Raw genomic sequence first — 22,398 nt, 5'->3', positions numbered from 1 at the left:
GCACAATACACAATATGCGGCGTCAGATTTTTGTAATCATCTCAGAATGTATTCAAAGTATAAAATTGAGAATATATGAAAGGTTGGCTTGGTAGAGAATCCAAAATGCTCATGGTCAGTAAAATGTTTTTTCTTCTATATATGAGTAAGCAAGGATCATGGGGATGTGAAGTATGGCAGAGTATATGGTAAGACTATCCAGCCGGAGACATTAGCTCTGAGCCCACCTTATAAAACATGTTCATGCGCAACATGTTACTGCTCATGCATCAAAGGGCCAGAGGTGACGGTCATTGACAGTCCTGCAGCTTTTTATGTCACTGGCCCAGAGGCTTGCTGAGATAAAAAGGTCCCCAGAAAGAGATTTTAAAAGTTTTTGTTCTTTTTCTTTCAGACCCCTCCGCCACCCCCTGCAGAACCTCTGCAAGTTGAACTTTTGCCAGTTTTAGCTACTGTAACCTCTCCACCAGATGGATCCCTCACCTCACAAACCATGGTGCACACCATGGCACCCCAACAACCTTCCACCGTTGACACAGCAGCCCTCAAACAGGTGGTGCCAGGTCTGTCAATTCCCCAACAAATGGTGCAGACTCCTGTCACGTCGCAGCCCTCTCCTGTCACTACCACCACCGCCCTTCCTCTGCACCCCGTCATGGAATTACCCAAGAAATCCAAGAGCCGGGGCCCCTACATCTGCTCCTTGTGCTCCAAAGAGTTTAAAAATGGCTATAACCTCAGAAGGCACGAAGCAATCCACACGGGCACCAAACCTGCCCGGGCACAGCCAGCTGCTGTTAAAATGCCCACCATGGTGCCACTTAGTTTACTCAGTGTTGCCAGCACGCTGGGAGGCCCTACAGAAACCCTGGAGGTGCCCACTTCTCCTTCCACGCTTCCCCTTGCGGTTCCTGGGCCAGCCCCTGCGGCTAAGAAGGTGCGCAAGAACCACGCATGCGAGATGTGCGGCAAGGCCTTCCGAGATGTCTACCACCTGAACCGTCACAAGTTGTCACATTCTGATGAGAAGCCCTACTCCTGCCACGTGTGTCAGCAACGCTTCAAGCGCAAGGACCGGATGACGTATCACGTACGTTCCCATGATGGCACGGTCCACAAGCCTTACATCTGCAGCCACTGTGGAAAAGGATTCTCACGGTAAGGAAAACAAATGCGGGGTTAGGTTACCTGCAGCTGCGGAGCCCTAAGTCCCAGCATTCTCTGAGCTGCAACATTGGGAATCTTTTAGAAATAGTAGTATGAAAGCCAATTTTATCCTGGATTTGCCACCTGGAGCTGATAGCAGGCAAAGCAAGGAATTACGATGAGCATTCGGGGAAACCAGTTGGCATTTTTAGATCCGATTTCGATTATAGGTTCATTATGAATTTGCAAAGCGCCCAAATTTTCCATAGAAATAATTTGTAGATCTCTGGGAACCGCTTTCTGTAATTATTAAATCCACAGTACATTAGTGTGGTGATCAGTGGGGAGAATCCATTGCTGGCCATTGGGAAGAATTTCACCCTTACAGAGAGCCAAAGAAGAATGTTAATTGATCTGAGCTGCTCAAGGAATGGCTAACAGAACCTTATATTACACTGGGCCGTAGTATTATCTTTGAATACCCCTCATAGGGGCTCACGATCCAATGATCCTAAAATAACTACTTATACCTATTATAGGAGTAAGTCCGTTAACCTTCTAGTATGTTTTTAGGATGTGGTGAGAATTCCGAAGTACCTGAAGGAAACCCACAGAAATGTGGGGAGAACATACACACCCCATACAGATAGTGACCCGGATGATCAAACTTTGATCTTTTGTGGCACAAAATCCCCTTTTTCATCCTAGAAAAGTCTTTTATTTTTGGATACCCCAAGTCTTTAGCTTACTATAGTACCTATAAGAACAAACAATGCCCTGGTGCAGTTGGAATCGTTGCTGCTACCTGCATGAAAAGAGCAGATGGGTATCGATGTAAATCAAGTCGAGTTTTATAGGAGCTTCTTCTATTGCAAAGGGGAGAAACCTAACATTTCCTATTTCATACAGCTTCTCATTTTAAAACAATATCCTTTCTCATATTAGACCACAGTACAACTTCATCTTTCATTTCTTTGTTTGGGGTTTTAATGGCCAAGGTGCAGAAATGGTTACGATTTATCAGATAATGAGAAATAATAAATGTAGTCAGACATAGGGAGCCAATGTGAGACTTCTGGACAGAACATGTATAGTTTATATATCTAATAATAAATGTCAGACTAAGGGGGCCAATGTGAGACTTCTGGACAGAACTATATATCTAATAATAAATGTCAGACTAAGGGGGCCAATGTGAGACTTCTGGACAGAACATGTATAGTTTATATATCTAATAATAAATGTCAGACATAGGGGGCCAATGTGAGACTTCTGGATAGAACAAGTATAGTTTATATATCTAATATATTGTCACTTCTTTGTATTTTCAGTCCCGATCATTTGAACAGTCACGTCAGACAAGTTCATTCCACGGAGCGTCCCTTTAAATGCCAGGTATTTTCTGCATTACACGTTCATAAAAGCTAACTGTACTAATTAAACGTAACGGCTTGTATAATGTGTCCAGACAAATGAAGACAATTTTACAAAAATAACCTGTTAAAAGGTTCTCCTCCCTTTCCTTTGGACAATAGCCATCTGAAGCTCTGCCAGTTTATATTTCCGCTTATTTATTGAAGCTGTAACTGGTTGCCAGGCTGTGCACAGCCATATATTTACGGGTTATAAATGAATGGCTAATACGTCTTTCCTGACATCTTTAGATGCAGGAATTGTGGATTCATTCATCCTCAAACTCCAGGCAAAAGCCATTGCGTTAGCTTACTCTGTCCTCTACCCACCCTTTTCTGAGCTTCTGCTTTCTGAGCCACTTCTAGTAGGGTGAATGGAGCTTGGTGAGTGAACACCTTCAGTGCTTTCTTTTGTGTGCTTTGAGGATGAATTGCTCCACAGTGCCGGCAGCTTCTATATACCTGTGCATCCTTCTGACGTGTTTTAGTTATGGTCAATGGAAGCCCATTGACGCTAACACTTCTGTACATTACTACAATTGGAATTCAGTGCATGCTCCTAGATTTCCAGTAGTACTTTTTCTTTTCTGAAGCAATTGTCTGTTAATTTCAACAGACCTGTGAAGCTGCCTTTGCTACGAAGGACCGTCTGAGAGCACACATGGTGCGACACGAGGAAAAGGTCCCTTGTCACGTCTGCGGGAAGCTCCTTAGCGCCGCTTACATCACCGATCACATGAAGGTTCACAACCAGGGTCCCAACCATGTGTGTGAGCTGTGCAACAAAGGTAAGACTGCCAAGAAGCGCTTGTGTGCCTTCATATTACCATCCCCGCATGACACCAGGAGACTCCTTATATCTCTCAGTGGGTCTATCCCAATGCCCAGCGATGCTCTTCTCAGCCACGTTTGAAGACCTTTTTTGGGTGGGTTGGGTGGTCCCTATATGAGAGCCCATTGGCTTCAGAAGCTTAGGACTGGTAATGTGGTCATTAGGTTTGGGCCGTAGGAAAATCCAAGTTTGCCGGGGTTCTGGATTGGTATAAGTGCAGTGATTGGCTTTACATTTGGCTCCAATTCCCTAATGATCTTGAACTGTAAAGTTTGTCTCCCACCACACTCCTGCACTTTTCTAAAGCTGGAGTTATTTGTTGGTCCCCTGGTGGGCACATCACTAGACCAAATCTTTAATCCAAAGCTGACCATTGGTGGGTTTGTACAAATCCAAACTTTTATGCTGATTATGAAGAAATATAATATCAGTTCCTTTTCAAAAATTGGCCAACCATTTATCTTATAGCTTGAAAGACTATTTCATTGGGTGTGAATAATTTTAAGGTTTAAGATTTAGTTAAGATTTAGTAATATTTTAAGGTGAGACCAGGAACCTTGTGGGATGGACTTATAGCTATGTTCTTCAGGGGTTGGGTTTAAGAGCCGTATGTAAATCAAAGGCCAGTAAGTTGAAGAATGCTATATGTTTGATGAAATTTTACAAATATAATTGTTGCTCTCCTTTTAGCAATGCATGGCTTTACCTAAAAGCTCTGCTCAGGATACACACTGTTTCTAATATAATTTCCTGTTAAGCAGTGAAGGAAATTTAAAATGGATAAAATGTTAAATTATAGAGCCTACAACATAAAGAATATTTAAAGTTTAAGAATTATTCTGTGTTCGGGGCTTTAATCAACTTGTAGTTTAATTCAGCTAACAAATAAGTGGGATCATATGGAGATTTTCTCCTTGGGGGTGGGATTTATGCACTTTAAGTAAATTGTAGGACCAGCAAACATGACATGTGAAGGTAAACTCCAGGCAAATAGCCATATATACACATAAAATGTAAAATACATGTACTGTATTAAAAGACAACATTTTTGTAATCCTGTGTAGCCATTCATGTGGTTCCTACACCTCTGCAACAGTACAGACAGTTGCCATTGCTTTTCTTTATTGTCTTTATATCACTTTATCGTCTTTATATCACTTGCCTCTCCATTAGAATAAGTTTCGTCCTACAGTCCCATGTTATCCCCTATGCAACCTTTACCATTAACATCCCCTGCCCCTACCCACTGTACACCATAGGTTGATGGCACTATGCAGCGCAGTGCATTATGATTGGCTCAATATTATATCTTTTTTTTTTTTTTTTTATCTACACAAGTAGAATATTTGCCGGGAGATTTGCTTTTAATGTCTTCAGCTATTAATACTGAAATCCCCATGCTAAACAAAGTAAGATCATTCATAAAAAAAACATTCTTTTACCTTTGGCTGTGCAGGGCTTAACTGAGAAGTTCTGCAGGGAATACGCGCGGTCTCTTCCAGAATCTTTATGCCTCTCGGCCCATTCCTAAACTACCGCTCTCTGAAGCCCAAACCAACCGCTGGACTGAAATAAAGAGCAGTCCTTTCCCCCAAATCGTATGTTTTAGGAATCGCCTGTTCCCTCCGTCAGATCTTCCCACTGGGATTCTGATTGCTCGACGCCTAATGGTGTCTTGGCTGCTGCTGAATTCCGCAGCGTTATTATTAGCAGTATTTATATAGCACCAACATATTACGCAGCGCTGTACAATAAATAGGGATCAAATAAAACAGTTCAGCAATGAACAGGAGACACTTTATGGGGCGGAGTACCCCGGGGAAGAGGAGGGGATGATCCCGCAGTGTTCAGCTAAGCAATGCACAGCTTAAAGAGTCTCCCCGAAATAATGGATCGTAGACATGTGCTGGTATTTCTTGGAGGATCCAGTGATGGGTAAAGAGATCAGAAAATCCTTCGGTGATGGTGTCACCCTCCCTCTGATGGATTCTCCACAATGTAAATAATTAAGCAATGAGAGAGTGATATCATAGGGTACAGAGATCCGCCACAAGGGAAATCTAAGCATTGGATTCTCCGTTTACCGGCACCGAAAAACTGAACGGTTATTAAAAGCTGACCTTTATTTGTGAATCTTAACTTTAAAGCTGATCTCTGGGCAAACAAATAAATGCATCACGGGAGCTTTTTGACGTACCAGATATTTATAATTTTTCTGCTGCAGTTCAGTTCAGCTTCCCAAGCATCGGATTGGACAATAAAAGGAGAAGCAGCAGACTGAGCCCATTTTTCTGTCATTCTGCTCCCTTCTCCTTTCAAGATGCCACCAGTTGGCATTGCAGAGCAGTTGATTGGCTTCCTACCATGAGGCTGATATCAATTACAGTTTTTGCAAAATATCTCAATATATTTAGCATAACTGTGTCAGACAACATTTTATTACATTTTCTGAATAAGTACAGAGCTGCATTATTTTTTGTGTGTTCTATCTGCCGGGAGTTCAGCTTTAATGTTTGCTGGTTGTTATAGTAAATAGCTGGGTGGGTGCTTTGATTTTGCGGGAGGGGGTATAGCAGTTTCTAAGTAGAGAGCAATGCCTGTGGCCCGGCCTTAAAGCGGCGTGTGCTTCTCCCCCCCGTGCAGGTTTTGCCACGGCCGCCTACTTGCGGGTCCACTCGGTGAAGCACCACGGTCTGGTGTGCCCACGGGCAGACAGCTTCCTCTGCAAGTTGTGCAGCGTACACTGCAAAACTCTGGCTCAGCTGAGCGGCCACATGCACACACATGCCATGGCGGGGGCCACGGGTCTTGCTGAGGGGCCCACACTGCAGTGACCACGGCTAAGGCAAGAGCGTAGTTAACTTTCCATCCCCTTCCCATCCCCTCCCCTTCTCCTCCTCTTCCTTGGGGCTGTATGCATTGTGGGTAGCTGGAGCTGTTCTGAGCATTGCTGGGTCTTGGGGTATGGCCCATAACCCTCTCCTGTCCTGTTTCTTAGCACGTCTGTATTGTTGTTCATGATTTGTGTCTATGCTCATCCTGTAGGCATGTCAAACTTACTAATCAAGTTATATTGGATAATTCCTAAAGAGTAGTGTAATGGCCACCAAAAAAACATGGCGGTACTTTGGGAATTGACCAATTCTGTGCTTAAAAACCTTGAAAAGGAAACTATCCTCTGCTTTATTTTATACAATTACATTGAATATCTCAAAGTGTAAGGGAGCATTTAACGGGCAAAACCTTGCTGGAGGAGCAGGGTGGAACGGGCAAAACCTTGCTGGAGGAGCAGGGTGGAACGGGCAAAACCTTGCTGGAGGAGCAGGACACTGTTCACCAGTAGCAGGGAGGAACCGGGGCTCGGTGAAAGAAGTTTCAGTCTACTGGAAATACTTAAAGAAAGAAACATTGGCAGCAGATAACTGGATGAAAATCATGCTATGGTTGGCTTGGGTGCCCTCATTATGACTGCCTTGGATAACATCCAGGGCATTTATTACAAATCTTTACTGTCATGACCAACCTTGTGCAGAGTTTCGGGACACAATGCAGGGTGAGGACTAAAATCTGGCATTCCCATTTTTTTTTTTTTTATATTTTTTCCCTCCATTTCTTGTCCTGCTCACCAAACCTTTCACCAGACAAGCTTAGAACTTTGCAAATGGTTTTACGAACTTTGGAATGCAACTGTTGCTATGGCAAAACAAGTCGTAAACTGTGTCGCTCTGACAACACCTACAAATGCTGCTGATGAAATGGCTTTTGTAGATGGCGATAACAAAATTAAAAGAATTACACAAGCTGTGATTATCTGTGGAGGATCGGGTCTCATGGGGTTCTTTTGGGTCAATTCAGATGGAACTGAAGCTGAAAGAGACAAGTCACTCATTGGGTTACCAATCCCTCATCTGACCCGCATTTCAGTTTTTAGCACATTGCTTGTTATAATTGGCCCTGTTGACCACATTTTATGCAGTGTTTCAGTATTGAGAATACACCATATGACCAAAAGTATGTGGATTCCTCTCCAGATGATTGATCCTTGGCTTTCCAGTAAAGGCTACAGCATACAAAAACATTTTAGACAATTTTGCCCTTCCAATGATTTGAGGAAACTCTTTTCTGCTCCACAAAGACATGTGACCAGTTTGGTGTAGGGCAAATTTGGGTGTCCTGCACTGAGCCCTGACCTCAACCCTACTAAACTGGGATATTTTAAAATGGCGTGCCAGGTCTTCTCATCCACCATTACTACCTGACCTCACAAATGAAGCAAATTCCCACAGACACCCTCCAAAATCTTGTGAAAAGCCTTCCCAGAGGCTGTGAAAGCCACAAGGAGGGGACAACTCCATAACCATGGCCATGATTTTGAAATGGGTTGTCCAAGAGGGTCATAGGTGTCATGGGCAGGCTTCAACAAACTTTTGGCCATATAGTGACTTCGTAGTAAACCAAACTAAATAGGTGAACGTTTGAAGGCTTCATACACGAGCCATGTTTTGTATCCAACTTATTGCATTTTGTTGCAATAATGGGCTAAAATACCCCAAAGTGTAGAAGATCGTAACCTAAAATGCAACACAATGTAGCTCAGCTTTATGAATCACAATCGTGGGCCAATTACTGAAAGTTTTTTTTCTTTCCCCACAAAGTAGTTTAGTTTATTTTAACGGTCTGTTTATACTTTTCCACCATAATTCTCAACATGGAAAGTGGGCCAAACTCTTTTCCTAGGCTCAATGATTTTATTGTAACTTTTTTCCCCTTATTTTAGGATAGGTAAGAATTATTTCATTAGAATTACCCTTTTTAAGGGTATTACCCCTAAATTGTACTGTACATAAAAAGTGTGTGCAGGAAGCCATATCAGTGACTTAAGTGTATATCAGGACAGTAGAATAATAATAAAAAAATTGAATCTCTGCCTTTTTTATGTTTATTCTGTTTGTCTGACTGTAGACCACCTACCCCTCTTCTTGTTTTGGTAGGGGTGGGATTGTAGTCCGTCATAGGTTACAGATTTAAGTGCAGCAGAGACAGTGCTGTCTTCTCACTACATTTTTGCAGAGATTTTGCACAGGCATACAATTTAAAGCAAAACCTTTGGGGGGTCTTCTTAAATTATCTTTGTTGAGAATTGTAGCAATCTTTATTGTAGGATATTTTTCCAGTCTGAAAGGTGTTCCTTATAATCCTTCAAATGGTCTGCTATTGATATCATAAAGGATAGCAGCACCTTCTACATATATTGGTATGAAGAGGCAAACGGCTAGAGAAAGATGGGGCAGCAAATTGGAGAAGTTGCCAATGGCAAACCTCCTGACTTCTTTCACAATATGGCAAATTAATAAACGTGAATTCCGATTGGTCGATAGCTCCAATTTTTTGCTCAATTGTTCTCATCTTGCAGCATACCTGCCTGTAATTTGAATTAAGCTCCAACAATGGGGTCACAATATTAGATTTTTAGGGAGTCCTATACCTGTATGGTGTACAGCACTCCTAGTGCGTTATATTGCTAGAAAGCGACACTTGAAATTATATGCTGAAAAAAATTGAAAGGAATCTCATTAAAGCTTTAACATGTTCATGTCAAATTTGTTTTCAATCTTCCATTAAAATAATTTGTATTTTTGCCATGAAGCTCTTTAATCAGACACCCCGTGTTATGGGGTGACAACCAGTTCCCGTATTCTCTCCTGCATTGTCACCCTGTCACATGCACACCCAGTAAAGGCTTCAAGTAATTTGTGTTGTCACAATCTGGAATTCCCATTCAGAGCAATGATCCTCAAATGCTGGAGCAAGTGAATGGGGCTGAGAGAGGAGATTGGGAGCTCTAAAGCAGGGAGGGAAAAAGAAGTGAAAACAGTATTTTATGAAATATGGATAGTAGTTTTATACGCAGTGATTTAGTAAATGGGGAAGACATCTCATTCAAATTACAAATGAAATGCTTTATGATGTAAACTTTATAAAGACTTTTACAGGACAGATTGGATAATACCCATATAAAAATGTTCTGATTTGTTGACAAGAAGCTTCACTTGTGTTCCTGAGTCATTTTGTTACATTTTCATTTATGGTCTTTCATTTCCATTTCTACATTTTAGAAAAGGGATCTTCTTTTAAGGATTTGTATAGACAAGACCCACATTTTCCCATTCGGGCCACAAAAATACTTTGTTCTCAAACCTGCCGGGGCAGCTACTAGGTGGTTGGTGGCTGGTTCATGGTTCTTGGCATGCTCCAAGAACTACGTCTCCCAGGGGCCCAGTGTGTGGGCAGGCTCTAGGAGGTCAAGGGGGCTGTTTTGATGGGCAAGAAATTATTGTATACTTGTAGTATGAAACAGAAAGGGTTGAGGCATGAGAAGTGTTCTGTAGACCAGCCAGCAAGCTTGGATTTCAACACAAAAGGCATTCCAAATAGAATGTTAAAAGCTAAATAGATTTTTGGCAGATTGTTAGGTTTTTTTCTCTATTTGCAGTGTTTTAATGGGCAAATGGACCCAAGATGTGATACATTTCTATATATTTTTTCCCAGACATCTACTTTGAAGCCCATACCTCAATCATCTGCTGTTGAAATTAATGGCTTACAAGGGTCACCATCTTCACTCATAAAGTTATTAGGATTTTTTTATGAAATGGGAATTACCCTGATAGAGGTTTAGAGAAGGCACTTCATCTTGACATCAGTCAACATCCATGTTTGCCATTTAGATTTGTTTGGTTTGGTCTTCAGAGTTGACTTCTTGTCTTGATTAATTGATTTGGACAAGGTTTGTTCTAGGTGACTATCTTCTTCAAAGATAAATCCTTGGCTTGAATCATTGGTTCATTCTAGGTGACCATCTTTAGAGATACATTCTTGGCCTGTTATTGATTAATTCTAGGTGCTAATCTTTAGAGATGAATCCTTGTCTTGAGTCTTTGGTTAGCCAAGGTTCTTTTTAGGTGTCCGTCTTCAGAGATGAATCCATGGCTTGAGTTATTGGTTCATTCTAGGTGACTATCATCTTCAAAGATGAATCCTTGGCTCTAAGCATTGGTCCAGTCACGGTTATTTGTAGCTGAAATCTTTAGAGATAAATCCTTGGCTTGAGTTAGTGGTTCATTCTAGGTGACCATCTTCTTCGGAGAAGTCTCCTTGGCTGTAGTCATTGGTCCAGTCAAAGTTATTTGTAGCTGAAATCTTTAGAGATGAATCCTTGGCTTGAGTTATTGGTTCACTCTAGGTGACTATCATCTTCAGAGATGAATCCTTGGCTCTAGTCATTGGTCCAGTCAAGGTTCATATTAGGTGACCACCATCTTCAGAGGGGTGAGTCCTTGTCTTCGTTCACTGATTCTGTTCCGTCTTGGGTTGTTTTCAGCATCCAGTGTTTGCCCACTGACCCTTCAGCTCAGCCAATGTCCATATTCTAGCCATGGTCTTCTATATTCATTGATTCTCTTCTGTGTTGGCACCAAAATTTCAGTTTATTCTGAGAGATTAAATACCTCTTAAGCATATTTTTATTCCTCGTTTTTTCTGATAGTCATCCATCTTGACTTTAATCAAATTCTATAGTGACTTTTGAGTAGTAGGTCAGGGTAGACCACCTAGATTTGGCAAATCTATATTACCTTTAGTGTATTATAACTTTCATACAGAATTACTGGTTTACACAGATTTATAATAGATCCTCTCCTTAGACATTTCACCCCCTCCATTGTCATTGGACCTTGTCCCTGCATGTCGTCCCATTGTCCTGCACCATGTCTCTGGACACCTAGCCGCCAGTGTTATGGGGCAGATGCACCTGCTCTTGTCAACAAAAGTTTAAAAAAAATCAGTTCACTTCAGAAACGTTACTTTTATTTTTTTTTTTAGATGTTAAAACATGTGGTTGGTTTGCGTGTGCAGATCCAATGTTGAGTGCATGAGACCTTGTGTATATAATATGTACAGGGATGTGGTCTATATGCTGTATATACTGTGTGTGTCACATGCATCTCGCACTGTAAATATCGAAAACTGCTGGAAAAAAAAACGTCATTTTGATATCTGTAAAAAATGTGTGAGAAGAAAAAAAAAATTAGGTAAAAAGTTTTCTTAAATGTCTTTGTGATGCTGACTTCTGTTTTCTCACCCGACGCCCAATGTCACTCATTTCGGACCCAGTATTTCTTTTAAACCCTGGACTGGCCCTGCCTTCTGTTCTCTGTATCATGTAATCTGTCTCCGTATGTAGAATATTTCACGTCTACCTTTATGGTTGCTTATGAAACATCTGAATTTTAGTAAAATATTAAATCCCATTGCTGCCTGTGGCTTGTTTTTGTCACAACGTTGCCTGATGAGAAGATATATTTTTATTTATTTTCTTTCCATTGTGGCTGATCAAAATAACTGGCGCATGTTCTATCTGTAGCTGTGGGTTTAGTCTGACCCAGTTTTCATTTTTTTAATGCTGAAATATGTGTTGATTGTACAAAGCTACATACTATGTTGGTGCTATAGGAAAGTAATATTTTACATTACATAGTAGCTTTCACATTGGTTGGGGTTTTCAACTTACTTTGCTATCTTTACTAAACTTCCAATACACAGATGGGAATAATTTTGGGTAAATGCCTTTTTTTGGAGAGGAAAATGGACATGGTATCCGAACAATTGGTTGATATTGATGAACTTGGGTCTTTTCCTTCATCCAGGCAATGCACAGTTTCCTTTGGTGGAAAGGAAAGCAGAACAGCTGCCGTGAAAGTGAACCTTTTGTGCCAACAAATAAAAATCTCAGATCTTTTTGGATATATTGCTGCAAGCCGTATCCATTCTCATCGAACTTGCCTATAAGTTGTCTTTATCTTCTGCATGTTGGCAAGCTGGCAGCACAAGAACCATGGTAAAGGGCACCAAATATAAATAATTTTTTTGTTGGATATTCAATTCAAATGTAACATTTGTGAAGCTACACAACTCCTAGAACATGTGATTGTATGGGGCACCTCCAGAAATGAACCTTCTGTTAATGTGTTTGAAGAGCAGAGGATTCCTTCCTTATCAATCAATTTCTTTAGTGATAGTAAGTTTTATAAAGATGCATTTTGAGATGAGAACACAGACATTCATTTAATATTTGTTAAATTTGTAAATCTCAATATTCATTTACAAAAAGGCCACAAAGTCCATTAGTCTATATCTAGGTTTTTGCATGAAAGTCACACTCTGGCTGGGAGTAAAAGATATAGATTGGTCAATACTCCAATGAATATTCTTAAAGCTAAAGAATGGCCACAAAACTGTGCCAAGTGCCTTTGTAAACCCCATTATTTGTTTGCTGAGTTAACAAGACTGCTGCACGTAGTGTGGATACACATACAGTAGAGCTGTCTGCAGAAGTCTATAGGAAAGGGGCTGTTACAAGACCAGTCATCCTGCTAAACGGGGGGAGCAGCAGTGGCCGGTCTATATTGCAGGAAGTGTCACACCGGATTACTGCAAATATTTGGAAGAAATACACAAAGCTCACCAAGATTCCAGGAGGAAACACATAGGCAATTATTGCTTGTCCTGGTTATTGGCTTTAAGTGTGAATTCATGGCTAAACAGCAGCAACATCTCACAATGATTGTTATGTCTGTAAATCTACATTATATCACCAAAAGTATATAAACACCTCAGCCTAATGTTTGTGGACAGCCCCTGTTTTCAGAAAAAGGTACGGGTAATGGCAAGCATTAGGATCTTCCATCCTTTTCTGTTCCCCCATGACAGTGTCTCTGTGTACAAAGCTACATTATAAAGGCATGGGGTCTTATTTATTGAAACTCTCCAAACTGGAGAAAATATACTATCATGGGAGAACCTGGGTGGTCCAGCAAACCCGGAAGGGATCTGGTTCAGGATTGAAAACATTTGCCAAATAGAGGCAAATGATTTTTAAGACATCTATTCTGGGTTTGCTGGATCACCCAGGATCTCCCATGATAGTCTACATTCTCCAGTCTTGGAGAGATTTATTACATCAGGCCCAGTGCATGGGGTCACCAGTTTTGCATTTTTGTGTGGAAGACCACAGTGTCCTGCACCAAGCCCTGAACTTAACCCTGCTGAACACTTTTGGATCTTTGGATCTAAGATAAGGAGACATACCCTTTCCCTTAGATCCCAACATTCCTCTCTCCTAGATACCCCTTCACTTTGATCCCAACAGTCCTCTTTCCTGGATACCCTTTCCTTAAAATCTCAACATTCCTGTCTCCTAAATACCCCTTCCTTTAGATCTCAACATTTCCTTCTCCTAGAGACCCCTTCCCTTACATCCCAGCATTCCTCTCTCCTAGATATTCCTTCCTATACATCCCAACGTTTCTCTCTCCTAGATACCCCTTACCTTTCATCCAAGAATTCCTCTATCCTAGATACCCCTTCCCTTACATCCCAACATTCCTGTCTTCTAGATATTCGTTCCCTTACATCCCAATGTTTCTCTGTCCTAGATACCCCTTACCTTTCATCCAAGCATTCCTCTATCCTAGATACCCCTTCCCTTACATCCCAACATTCTTGTCTCCTAGATATTCCTTCCTATACATCCCAACGTTTCTCTGTCCTAGATACCCCTTACCTTTCATCCAAGCATTCCTCTATCCTAGATACCCTTTCCCTTACATCCCAACATTTCTCTATCCTTGATACCCCTTCCCTTACATCCCAACATTCCTCTCTCCTAGATATTCGTTCCCTTACATCCCAACGTTTCTCTCTCCTAGATACCCCTTACCTTTCATCCAAGCATTCCTCTATCCTAGATACCCTTTCCCTTACATCCCAACATTTCTCTATCCTAGATACCTCTTACTCAACATTTTAGCATTCCTAAGCTTGCATACCTTTCTGTACACCCAGGCTCTGACCTTCCCACCACCCACATATCCCTTCCCATACATCTCAATATTCTATATTCCTCTTTACCATACCAATCTGCCTCCCCGCACACATTCTTCCCTGTATACTGCATTCATCTGTATTGGTATTTTTGACATTTTCTGCAGATCCAGGCTGTTTTTTTCCATACGCCCTTACATTTAAATATCGTTCTTCACACTTACAGTATCCATTCCTATACATCCTAAAATTATTTCCACCCACCTTCTTTGTTTGCCTCTACATCTCTTCCCAAACACCCCTCATTCTTCTGTTCTCGTGTCTCCTTTCCTTGGTTTCCCAACATTCTACTTTTCTTTAATACATTTCTACAGCTTTTTTTTTTTACATCTTAATATTATTTCTTGTATACCCAACCTGCTTTTACCCTTTGCCATATTCTTGCTGTACAAACTAACAGTCCCCTATCCTCCTCACCATCATCCTATACACCCCAACATTATTTATTCTTAAAAACCCCAGTAGCCTCCAACTTACCTATTATCTCTTCTTGCACACTTTCCAAATCTCCAGTTCTCACTATCGTTTTATCCCATCCTGTACACCCCAATATCTCTTTCAATGTACATAGACGGTCTCCAATCCAGCACGCCATCTTTCTTTCTCACTCTCTACACCCCAACATTCCAAGATTTATTATTATACTCCTTGGAAATCTTTTACTCACCCTAACAAATGCTTTTGTGTTTTTTATATACCCCAGCATTCCAATATCTTTTTCTTTACACATTGATAATATATCTCTTTCTCTACACTATGATAATGTCTCTTTGTACGTCCCAATATTCCTATAGCTTTTCCTGTACAACCTCATAATCTTTCTTTCTGTACTTGTACACCCCAACATTATAATATCCCTTTTATATGCCCCAAAATTCCAATATCTCCTTCTATAGATGTTCCCCAATCCATCCCGCCATCTTTTCTTCTCTTCCTGTAACCCACTTCCCATTCACCTTGCCAACGCTTATGTTTTTCTGTACACCCCAACATTCCAATATCTTTCTATATAACTAGACAGTCTCCAATCCAACCCACCATCTTTCTCCTTCTGTACACCCCAACATTCCAATATTTATTCTTGTATAACTCAGCAGTCTTCCACTAACCTTCCAAACTCTTATGTTTTTTCTGTACACCATTACTTTTCAATCTCTCTTTCTCTACACTATGAAAATGTCTCTGTACATTCCAGTATTCATATATTTCCTTCTGTATACTGTACCGTCAGTCTCCTATTCACCTCATATTTCTTTCTGTTCTTGTACACCCCAACATTATATTATCTCTATCTAAAAACTCCAAAATTCCAATATCTTTTTTTATACACCGAGACAATCTCCAATGTAACCCACTATCTTTTTTTCTCTTTCTGTACCCTTTATTCCAAAATGTATTCTTATAAATCCCAGTGGTCTCCCACTCACCTTACTAAACCCTTGTGTGTTTCTGTACACCCCAATATTGCTATAGCTTTTCCTGTACACCATGAAATCTTCTTCACCTTAAAATCTTTTTTTTCTGTTCTTGCACACCCCAACATAATAATATCTCTTTATTATGTTTTATTTAATTAAATAAAGATTTATTTAATACATCTTTATACATCTCTATACATCTGACCATCTTGCATTAACCTCAATGCCCTTCAAACCCTGTACACCCCAACATTCCAATATAACTTTTCTGTACACCATGACAGTCCCCTATACGCCTCACCATCTTACTTTAACTTCTTGTTCACCCCAACATTCTAATATCCCTTTCTGTACACCATGACAGTCCTCTTTACACCTCACCACCTTACTATACCTTTTTATACAACCCAACATTCCATTATCCCTTTCTGTACACCATGACCGTCCTCTATACACCTCACTAGGGATGAGCGAGAATATTAGGTTCGATTTCGCAGCTAATCCGGGCTATTCTTACTTACTGAATATATAAGTGAGAACGGCCTTCTGATTCGCTAAGAGGTTGAGCTCTCGCCGAACAGGAGGATTTCTGGAAATCCTCTGCAATCCCCGGGAACTAGAGGTTCATTGACCTCTATGGCCCTGGTGATGGTGATCGCAAACAGGAGAATTCCCAGGGCTGAATGCAGCTTGAGAATCTGTTTTAATTTCCTCTTCCAATGGTTTGCGAAATTAGTTGGCTGAAGTTTCGTGGAACCATTGGAAGTTTGAGGAAATTTTCGATACCTTCTTCTACACCCCAACATTCCAATATCCCTTTCTGTACACCATGACAGTCCTCTATACACCTCACCATCTTATACCTTCTTGAACACCCCAACATTCTAGTATCCCTTTCTGTACACCATGACAGTTCTCATTGCACCTCACCATCCTACTATACATCTTTACACCTCACCATCCTACTATACCTTCTTGTACACCCCAACATTCCAGTAATTTTTTCTTTATATACCGGAAATCTCCCATTCACCTTCTTCCTCTCTATTCTTTTACACCCAAACATATCCATATCTCTGCCTGTTCATACTCACAGTCTACCATTCCTCCTACCAATCCTCACATTTTTTTCTTACCCCTCTGCCTTCTAGACACTTCAACCATTTCCCATTCAACCCTCTATCTTCCTGATTCTATATTGTTATATTCCCTAACATTCTGAGAACTCTTCATTCACAACTTCTTGTACACCCCAACATTGTAATATCCCTTTCTGCACACCATGCCTGTCCCCTATACACCTCGCCATCTTACCATACCTTCGTGTACATGGCAACATTCTAAAATCCCTTTCTCTACACCATCAGAGTCCCCTATAGGGGACTGACACCTCACTATCCAAATATACCTTCATGAACACCCCAACATTCTAATATCCCTTTTCTGTACATCATAACAGTCCCCTATACACCTCACCATCTTACCATACCTTCTTGTTCACCCCAACATTCCTGTAATTCTTTCTCTATAAACCAGAAATCTCCCATTGACCTTTCACTTCTCTCTATTCTTTTACACCCAAACCTATCCATATATCTTCTTGTACATCCTCACAGTCTATCATTCCCTTACCAATCCTCCCATTTTTTCTCCCCTCCCAGCCTTCTAGACACTTCAACCATTTCCCATTAAACCCTCTATCTTCCTGATTCTGTTATATTCCCTAACATTCTGAGAACTCTTCATTTATCCATTTTCCTTTTAATCCTTTCCCTCCAACCTCAGTTACCCCTCCCATACACCCCCAAAATTTTCCTTCCTATCCCATTACCTGTGCTGAATCCCTAACATATTCCATGTTTTTCCCACCACCTCTATATTTTCTATAACAATCCTGATATTTTGCTGCTGTTCCCAGCTCCCATTGTTTAAATTCTGTCTTCCCCACCTCCATATCTGTTCCAGAATTATATCTTGATATTCTTTCTTATATTCTGCTGCTGTATAATCTGTGTCAGAATTCTGATTCTGCACAGCCAGCCCGGAGCCCCCTGTAGAATTCTCTGCATCCAAAATGCGGAAATCTCTCCATATTCAGGGTGTTTCCCAGGCTGAGGAATGCCCACTCTCTCCTTTTCCTTCAGCAACACTTTATGTGTTTCGTATTGCGTGGGTTAACACAGAATCTCTCCCATGGGATATCCCGTGTTTATGAATAATTCATTGGGCCCAGATGTGCTTACATTATGGATGGCGAGAGAGATGGAGGTGTAGTGACGGGCGGGTGTGAAGGGGCAGCAAAGATGCAGAATGCACAGACAGGTCACAGCAGTTACTGGAATAGCAGGATATGGAATGGTGATGAATGATCCGAGTATTGCACCGTACAGAGCCTGTGATACAGCAGCATAATCAGGAAAGCCAGCGGCGGACCAAGAGCCATTATAGCACCACATGTCCCATAGAAGGGAGACGGATGTAATATGTTTACAGGATGAGAGAAGTGGTACTGTGCAGAGTCCATACATACAGAATAAATACATACAGAATGAGAACAGATACTGAGAATTACATCCAGGGTACAGGACAAGAGAAGAGGTATTGTGTGGAGTTCATACATACAGAATAAGAACAGATACCGAGAATTACACCCGGAGTACGGGACGAGAAGTGGTACTGTGCAGCGTCCATACTTACAGAATAACAACAGATACTGAGAATTATATCCGGGGTATAAGACAAGAGAAGTGGTACTGTGCAGAGTCCATACATACAGAATAGGAACAGATACTGAGAATTACACCCGGGGTACAGGATAAGAGAAGTGGTACTGTGCAGAGTCCATACATACAGAATAGGAACAGATACTGAGAATTACACCCGGGTACAGGACAAGACAAGTGGTACTGTGCAGCGTCCATATATACAGAATAAGAATAGATACTGAGAATTACATCCGGGGTATAAGACAAGAGAAGTGGTACTGTGCAGAGTCTATACATACAGAATAGGAACAGATACTGAGAATTACACCGAGGTACAGGACAAGAGAAGTGGTACTGTGCGGGGTTCATACATACAGAATTAGAACAGATACTGAGAATTACACCGAGGAAACAGGACAGGAGAAGTGCTACTGTGCATAGTCCATACATAATGTAAAATGAACAATGACATCCATAATGTAAATGCCAACCTGTAGTTTTCTACACATGCTATAGATGATCTATGAAATCTGAAAGAAAAGGAAATCCATTGCTCATCTTATGACAGCTAATTGGATCCCAGCTGTCATTACTGCTTTGAGTTGATTGGTTGCTGGGAGTGATGATGACGCCTTCTATTACTATTCCAATACTGATCCCATACACATGTTCCTTTAATATTCCACCACTCATTCCTAACTACTAATATTCCACTAACAATGAACTCCTCGCTCTCTACTATGTTATCACTGCAGACCCATCACTCCTTATTGTTCCATTACTTACTCCTCACTCCACTTCCAATGATAACTTCATGCATATCTATCTCTGTACTCTTCACTATTTCTCACTCCTAACTCCTCACCCTCTTCCATTCTTTTGCCTATTCTATTTCCATCAACTATCCCTCACCATTAATCTTCTACTATCCTATACTCCCTCTACAAATCCACTATTACCACCCCATACTTTCCAACTTCACCATCCTATTGTGACATGTTATTCCACTACCACAGACTCACCATCCTCTAATTGTCCAATGCTCTCGAGATTCACAACCTTGTAAATTGTGACTACTGATTCCATTGTCCTTACTCTTACACTACTCATATACATACACATATACATATATACATATACATAGATACATTTGTCTCTTTTATTCTACTGCTCCCTTAAAACTTCTTGGGCTTCAATATACCACCCCTAACTCCATCCTCCTTATTCTTTACTATTCCACCCTTCATTCCAAATTCATCCCCTCTTCCTATTTCATTTTTGGCTCCGGACCCCTTACCCTCTACTATTTCACTACTACGTAGTTTGGATTTCATACTCTCTCTACCCTACCCTGCTTCATATTGTCATCCAATAATTGTTCTACGTTATTTACTCCGGACTTCTCATTCTATAATTCCAATTTAAGAATCTTCACTCTTTACTAATCTTTACTAATCCACTACTATCGTCAGCATTCTCACCTTCTGTTATTCCACTGCTAACTTTATCATGTGCTCCTCTACTGTAGGATTCTCTACTTCTATTGTTTTATTTCCCATTCTCCTTTTTAGTTTCCTCGCTATTTACTATTCCATTACTCATTCCAAGCTCTGTACTATTTCACTTATTATTTACGACTATTCGTCCTATTTTATTTTACCATGCATTTTAGGAACCTTACCCTCTACTATTACACTACTCCTTCCAGGATCCCCACCCTGATAATATTCACTACCTTTTCACTACTATTTCATTAATCATTCCAGGCTCCTAGCCTTCTATTCTTTTTCTACCTATTACAAGATACTCTACTATTCCATTTTTTATTCTGGGATCCTCACCCTTAACTTTTCACCCACTACTCATTTCATACTCATTTGTATTGCTCATTACATTCTTCTCACCTCTCTCATGTGATTACTTCTTACAAGTCCCTCACCTTCTACTTTTCCACTACTCATTCCAAGATTCCAGCTGTTTATTATTGCACTACTCATTCCACAATCCTCACCATCTTCTATTCCACTATTTATTCTAATATCCTTACCCTTAACTATTTTCTACTTATTTCCGAGTTCTCCATTATTATTGTACTCATTACAGGATCCTCTACTATTCCAATACCTATTGCATGATTCTCACCCTCAACCTTTTCACTACTGATTACAGGTTCCTTACCTTCTAATATTTCATTACTCATTCTAGACTCCTCACCATATAACTTCTCATTCCACTCCTCATTATAAGTTCCTCTGCTATTTTACTACTTCTTCCAGGATCCCCAACCTCTATATTTCCTCTAATCATTTCCGACTCCACTTTTTCTCTGGTCATTGCATGCTTCTTACTTTGTGATTACTTTCCCAATCCTTACCATCTACTATTCCACGATTTATTTCAGTATCCTTACTCTCTTTCCAACTATTTCCTACTAATTTCCTAGTTCTCCATTATCATTGTACTCATTGTAGAATCCTCTACTATTTTATTGCTCATTCAAGGATCCTTGCCCTCAATGTCCCCACTACTTATTTCAGAATTCACTCATTTTGCGATCCTCACCCTCTACTATTCAACTACTCATTCCAGGATTCTTACTGTTTGCTATTCCACCTCTACTATTTTATTACCTAATTAAGGATCCTCACCTTCCATGTCCCCACTACTTATTTCCAAATTTACTTTTTTGCCACTCATTCCACTTTCACTACTCATTTCATTATTCTTACCATTTACTAACGCACTACGCATTCCACAATCCTCACCATCTACTATTCCAAGATTTATTTCAGTATCCTTACCCTTTATGATTTTCTACTATTTTCCTAGTTCTCCATTAATATTGTACTAATTCCTCTACTATTGCATTACTTATTCTGTGATTCTTCACTCTCAACTTTTACAATATTGATTACATGTTCCAGATACTGTACTATTCCACTACTCATTGTAGGTTCCTCTATTATTTTATTTTTTATTAAAGGAGCCACACTGCAAATTGCTCATTGCACATTTCTCAATAAGTGACTAATCATTCCACAATCCTCACCATCTACTATTTATTTCCGTATCCTGACCCTTTACTGTTTTCTACTAATTTCCTAGTTCTCCACTATTATTCTACTCATTGTCGGATCCTCTACTATTCCAATACTTATTCCAGGATCCTCGACCTTTCCACTACCAATTACAGGTTTAAATATATTCTAATATTTCATTATTCTCATTCTAGACTCTTCACCATTTGACTGCTCATTCCAAGCTTCTGATATTCTACTATTCCACTACTCATTGGAGGTTCTTCTACAATTTTATTTCTTATTAAAGGATCCACTATTCATTTCAGACTTCTATTTCTCTATATTTGCACATTCCTCATTTCTCACTAAGTCACTAATCATTCCACAATCCTCACCATCTACTATTTATTTCTCTATCTTGACCCTGTTTTCTACTAATTTCCTAGTTCTCCACTATTATTCTACTCATTGTTGGATCCTCTACTATTCCAATACTTATTCCAGGATCCTCAACCTTTCCACTACCATTTACAGGTTACTTATATTCTAATATTTCATTATTCTCATTCTAGACTCTTCACCATTTGACTATTCATTCCAAGCTTTTGATATTCTACTATTCCACTACTCATTAGCGGTTCTTCTACAATTTTATTTCTTATTCCAGGATCTTCACCCCCTACATTTCCACTACTAGTTTAAGACTTTTTCACTGTTTATTCCTTACTACAAGATTATTTTCACGATCTTCACCCTCTACTCTTCCACTAGTCATTCCATTATTCTTACCATTTTCTAACACGCTACTTTCTCCACAATCCTCACCATCTTTTATTCCACCACTTATTCCAGTATCCTTTTACCCTCAACTATTTTCTTATTTTCAACACCAGTCTTCCAAGCATCTATTTTTCCAGTACTCCT

General features: G+C 40.2%; 1 protein-coding gene across 4 annotated transcripts in view; it reads left to right on the top strand.

The window, feature by feature from the left end:
• MAZ (MYC associated zinc finger protein) overlaps positions 1-6,242 on the top strand; it is a 9,179-nt gene extending 2,937 nt beyond the window's left edge. For 3 of the 4 annotated variants that reach the window (XM_072417217.1, XM_072417220.1, XM_072417218.1), the window contains exons 2-5: positions 395-1,158; positions 2,478-2,541; positions 3,175-3,346; positions 6,034-6,242. In XM_072417217.1, the coding sequence (XP_072273318.1) occupies positions 395-1,158; positions 2,478-2,541; positions 3,175-3,346; positions 6,034-6,224 (1,191 nt within the window). In that variant the 3' untranslated portion in view covers positions 6,225-6,242. Of the gene's footprint in view, positions 1-394; positions 1,159-2,477; positions 2,542-3,174; positions 3,347-4,846; positions 4,964-6,033 lie in introns of those variants that run through there. The other variant, XM_072417221.1, reaches the window with a different exon arrangement.
• The last annotated feature ends 16,156 nt before the right edge of the window (positions 6,243-22,398 follow it).

Source organism: Pyxicephalus adspersus, chromosome 7 (assembly GCF_032062135.1).
Source record: "Pyxicephalus adspersus chromosome 7, UCB_Pads_2.0, whole genome shotgun sequence".
In the NCBI taxonomy this organism is placed as follows: Eukaryota; Metazoa; Chordata; class Amphibia; order Anura; family Pyxicephalidae; genus Pyxicephalus; species Pyxicephalus adspersus.
Note: the sequence above shows the minus strand (reverse complement) of the source record. Positions and strands in the feature narration are given on the sequence as shown.